This window comes from Tuber melanosporum, assembly GCF_000151645.1.
Source record: "Tuber melanosporum whole genome shotgun sequence assembly, scaffold_32, strain Mel28".
Lineage (NCBI taxonomy): Eukaryota > Fungi > Ascomycota > Pezizomycetes > Pezizales > Tuberaceae > Tuber > Tuber melanosporum.
Genome location: NW_003298997.1, coordinates 269,070 through 274,296, shown reverse-complemented (window position 1 = coordinate 274,296; position 5,227 = coordinate 269,070). Strand labels below are relative to the sequence as shown.

Below are 5,227 nucleotides of genomic sequence, written 5' to 3'. Positions count from 1 at the left end.
CCCACTCCGGCCCGACAAAATTTCTCTTTCGCTCAAGGCACCGTTCTCTCTGGCTGGGGTTTGCTGCTTCTTCTTATGCTGCTGCTGCTACTGCTGCTACTGCTGCTTCTGCTGCTCATCCCCTCCCTCTGAGCCCTTCCGTCTCCACCCAGTAAGAATACATTTACCCCAGCAACTTATTTTTTTTCTTTTCTTTTCTAACTTTGCCGAGAATCTGCAGTCGCATCGGGCTTTGGTCACCCTTTTTGTAAATTTCTGATTGTCGCCTGTCGCCCACTCGTTTTTTTGGGTGGTGTTGTTGCCCAGCTCCGAGGCCGCCTTTTTCTCCCGCTCTTGTTGCTGGTGCGCAGTTCTCCCTCCAAAGAAGAGTCTCCACTCCCCTCTCTCCCATCCCAGAACCTACCTTCCCCTACCCTCATCCCACACATTCCCTTCCACCACTCTCCTCCTCCTCCACTCCCACCCCTCCATCTCTTCATCCTCACCACTCAGAATTTCCCACTACCCTTCCCCGTTCTCGTAACCGTTTAGCTGCTTCAACACTGTGGTTCCTGTTGTCGCTCTCAACCACTCCGGGCTGTAATATTTTCACTACTGCCCACCCACCAGCACCACCCTCAGCCTCCTGCCGGGGCAACAACAAGTTGCTTCTGCTGCTCTCTCCTCTCGTTTCTGTTGCCCACCTATCCCCAGCACTATTGTTCCCTCTCTTTCAATATACTTTACCATTTACCCTTTTCCCGCTTTAAAATAATATCTCAGTACCGTACACTTCGGTTGAGGCGTATCACTATGGCGGGCAGCCCTGGGTCGCCTCCCCCCGCTCCTGCAATCAGTGTATCTTCGCCTTCATCTGCTATCCCCGCAAAACGCCCCCTCTCCGACGGGAATCGCAACGATCATGGAAATGGTAACGCGGTGAATAGCCACAACTCTTCCTCTCCTCCTAATTCTACCGTTCACGCGTCCGTCTCAACTCCTCCGACAAAAAAGGTCTTGGAGAGGAATCAGGCGTGTTTGTCTTGTCGCTCGCGCAAGAGGAAATGTGATGTTAGTCCCCCTCCTTGCACTCGCTCTTGTTTTGAATGGTGTTCCTACCGGCTCGCGGTTTTTTTTCCCTCCCTCTCTTCTAAATTGAGAAATAAAAAATGAAAACAATCGGTAAATATTCTTTGTAGGAAAAAGAACTTGGGAATGCTGACTATCCGTTGTACGTAGGGTGGGAAACCGACTTGCGGTGCTTGTGAGCGCCTGGAGAGAAAATGTCAGTACTCGCAGAATAGTTCCGCTGCTGTAACAAAGATCCATTCGTCATCTTCGGCATCTCATCAGACTCAGAGTAAGTTTCCTATTCCGGTGGTCTTGGAACGTTTCGGTTGCGACTGAGCTTGTGCTCGTGCTGCAATATGATCGGGGGTGCGTATATGTGATAGATGATATTTGTATGTGCTAATTTCTGGCTCCTTAGAAGCCAGCCAACCTTTACAACAATGGGCTCCAAATGCGACAAACGAAGATTCTCAGGCGCTCCAGATCGGGGCTCCTCCCCCGCGTGCAGACCGCTCCGAACATGTGCCCGCAAATACAGTGGTCGCTTCCACCGTCGCCTCAGGTGTTGCGGTCCCGAACCACAATACTTTCACCCCGATCAACCTTGAGTCTACATCGCAGCCCCCCATGGTTAACGGGAATTCCGGTCTGCGCCATGAGGTTACTCAATCTTGTGACTCGAGCAAAAATTCCAAGAGGCCTTATGACAATACCGCCTCGAACCAGGCAGGTAATTTTGCCTGTCAATTCTTGCAAGCTTCTCCGTTTGTGGGGTTGGATGCTATTAACATCGTGCCCTGGGGTTCGCCGGCTGGGGTTGGCGCTTGGGATGATAGGCCTAAAAAGAACAAAAGCCTTTCGCCTCAAGATATAGAGACCCCTGAGAGCACTAATAGTGCGATTACATTGGTCAACAATGATGCAGGAGGTGTGCTTGAGGAATTACCGTCACACGATACTATCGTGGAGTTGTTTGAATTGTTCTTTGACCAAGTTCACCCAATCATTCCATGTCTTTACCGAAAGCAAATTCTCGCCGACATTCAGCCAGGCGGTAGTTTGTCCAAACCGCTTCCTTTGGTGTTTGTGGTTTTGGCATTGGCTTCCCTGATCCATCCTGCGCCAGCTGTGCAGGATAGATCAGCTCGTTGGCATGCCGCCGCCAAGCGCGGTTTCGATGCTGCAGTTACCCGTGGCAATTATTCTCTTGATAATGTTCAAGCTTCGATCTACATATGCATGTACTGTTTTGTTACAGCCGAACTGTCTGAGTTGTGGATATTCCTTGGCAAAGGTTATCGCATGTCGAATCCGCTTGGTTTGCATCAGATTGATTCCCCGCGAAGGGGAAGGTTTCAGGGCTTCCTGCCACATCCGAAATCGGAACAGGATCTCGAGGAGAGGAGAAGGGCTGCTTGGGGGCTATATGTCTTAGATAGTTTTTGTTCGTGCTCGTGCGGTTGGCCTTTGGCTATCAATGATCGTGACTTTTGTGTGAATTTCCCTGTCGATGAAGATGTATTTCAGAGCGGGGAGATCGAGGTATGTTCTCTTGGTAGGCTTGGCCGGTGGCATTCATTATACTAACTCGCAGCTCCTAGAAAATGTCACATATCGTCGTGGAGCCATTTGCGCATAATTTGGCTGACCTGATCGGCCCTACGAGCGCCTCATCTCCACCAAGAGGACCCTTTCACTATCTCTGCAAGCTCGCGGTTCTCATTGGCCGTATTGTTTCGTATCACAACTCTCCCATTGCTCCGACCGATAATACGGACTTTGAGTCCCTCGAAACGACTCTCGCACGTTTCCGACTTTCTCTCCCTAGGAGGTATCGTAGCATTGTGGAACTCAGTCCTTCAGAAGTGACACACGTTACTCAGCTTCAAATCCTCCTCCACGTCTGTACAATCCTCCTTTACCACCCAACCGTCCCGGTACCGACTTCACCTCTATCATCCTCCTCCGACGGCCAACTCCACCAAAACCGGGGCCAATCCCCGGGCTCCTCAATCCACGACCTCTCATCGGCCGAACCGGCCTTTACCCGCTGCGTCTCAGCGGTGAACAACATCCTCTCCATCCTGAGAACACACATCAACAGCCCGCCGCCATGTTCACCAACAGGGTCTCTAGTCGTGATAGATGTCCTACAAAATCCCTTCATCACCCCGTCCCTTTTCCTCTCCGCACGTATCCTTGCCGTGCGCTGGCTAGAAACTGGTCGGGACAAGGGCGTTCGCGCAAAGATCGAGTTGATACTCGGAGTTTTTGATCGGATCAAGGAGGTTTGGCCGGACGTTGCATCAAAGTATCGATGCTTGGTACTGGCCGATATGGCAAGGGACGGAAATGGCCTGGGGGGTATCAGGGGTGGTGGTTCTGGGTTTATGGGGAAGGAGTGTGCGCCAGCGTGCGTTGGTCCGGATAGGTGATTTTGTTGGTCTGTCGATTCGTGTTCAAGTGCGGAGTGGGGTGTAATATTACTTTTCACTTGCTGGGCTTGTTCTTGATTTCCGCTTCTGGGTTAGCTTACTATCTTCTCCTCTATTCCTTTTCTTTGCCTTTTCTTCCCATCTCATTTGTCTAAGGGTTCCGGGGTTAGCACGGTGGTATTTTTTTTCTTTTTTCCCCTTATTTCCTTGTATCGTGTTTTATTATCGTACTCCCCTCTTCCTCTCCTTTCCTTTCCCTTACCTCTGCGCTATTTCTTTGCTTCGGGTTTTGCGCGGATCGTCGCCGATAGAGGATAATGAAAATCTTTTCTTCATTTCTTTTCTCTCTTCACCTTTTTCATCTCCCCCCTCCCTCAGCGTGGTGTCAAAAAGGAGTAAGTGTCGGTCATGCCTTGTCACTCGAGTTTACCATTTTGCGCTTGGTTTCATTTCGTTCTATATCTGTTACCTGGTTTGGTTTCTTGTTTTTTTTGGGATGGGTGGGGACGGGCCAGTCAATGAAGTCCTTTTTTTCGAGAAAAACCGATGAGATGAGCCTTTGCCCGATGCGATCCATGAAAAAGCCCGTGATCCGCACCCCGTGCCCATTCCACACGTATTATCTGATGCATACGTAGGCATACATCCAGGAAGAACCCATTAGCAATTGTATTCGCGTGTTGACACAAGCGCGTATTATTACAGTGCTGTACTAGTACTCCCGCACGCTGCCGTCATGACAGATCATTCGCTGACCAATGAACATGACAGCTCATTTTCCACCTTTCATCTCTTTTTTCCTTTCCTTTTTTTTTTCTGTATCTACCCGAACATCGTCGTTAGGCCTGCGAATAGGTTGTCTGTGCATGTGCCGTTAGACAGGGTTACAAGATACGCCGGCGAGGGAGGGAGGGACTACGCCAAGGGATTGTTAGGGTGCCCCCGGATGGTGATCAGAATGGAGCATAGTACCCGGGAACGCGCGACAGAATACTATGGCATGTACGGTACCACTTCCGGGGCCGTTGACGCCAGCCGGTCATGTACTATATTGGAACGAGGTTACCCAGCGCACTAGTTACCCATCGACAGATGGGTATAGTGGTGTGCATGTCCATGTTTGGTATAGACCTTCTACAGTAGTCACTGGTATAATGGAACAACCCCCACCGACCAGTGGTAATCTAACTTCGTCCAAACTTTTGTTTTTTCGAGTGTGACACATGTCGTTATTACTGGCCACGGGGTACCCGAAACCACCGGGTTGGGTTATCATAGCGTAGTGAGCATCTACTGGCTTGGTATCATACTATGCAGCGGTGGGTGAGGGTGAGGTGAACAGAGTGGTAACTAACGGGGTGTTGTACGGTAGTCTTGTGTCTGTGGTAGGGTTTGATGAGAGATCCTCGAGGGTTGTGATGTGATGGAGCGGTGCAAGGCGTTATATTTATCATACACAAGGGTAGATGGTTCGTTATCTACAGAGGGTGGTAGGTTGGAAGTCTCTATCACGTTCGATGGGCATAGCCTAATGTTTTTGCTATCTTAACTGTCTTCAGTTCTTCGGTTACTATTTATCGAACATGTGCACGTCTCTTTTTCCCCTTTTTTGTCGACCATGACTAACTTGTTTCGCCTCTTGTATCCATCATACGTGCAGACTGTTCTTTTCCTGATGTGTTGTATTATTGCAGAACAACAAATATAATTTTATGAACGAAACTTAGTAATTCTTAATAATA

The 5,227-nt window shown here is 49.5% G+C and overlaps 1 protein-coding gene; it reads left to right on the top strand.

Annotated features, from left to right (window-relative positions):
• Positions 1-469: 469 nt before the first annotated feature.
• On the top strand, positions 470-4,028 carry GSTUM_00007148001 (uncharacterized protein). XM_002839218.2 has 4 exons: positions 470-1,050; positions 1,219-1,339; positions 1,469-2,592; positions 2,652-4,028. Exons 1-4 carry the CDS (start codon positions 793-795, stop codon positions 3,483-3,485), a joined length of 2,337 nt encoding a protein of 778 aa, XP_002839264.1. The 5' UTR covers positions 470-792; the 3' UTR covers positions 3,486-4,028.
• Positions 4,029-5,227: the final 1,199 nt, after the last annotated feature.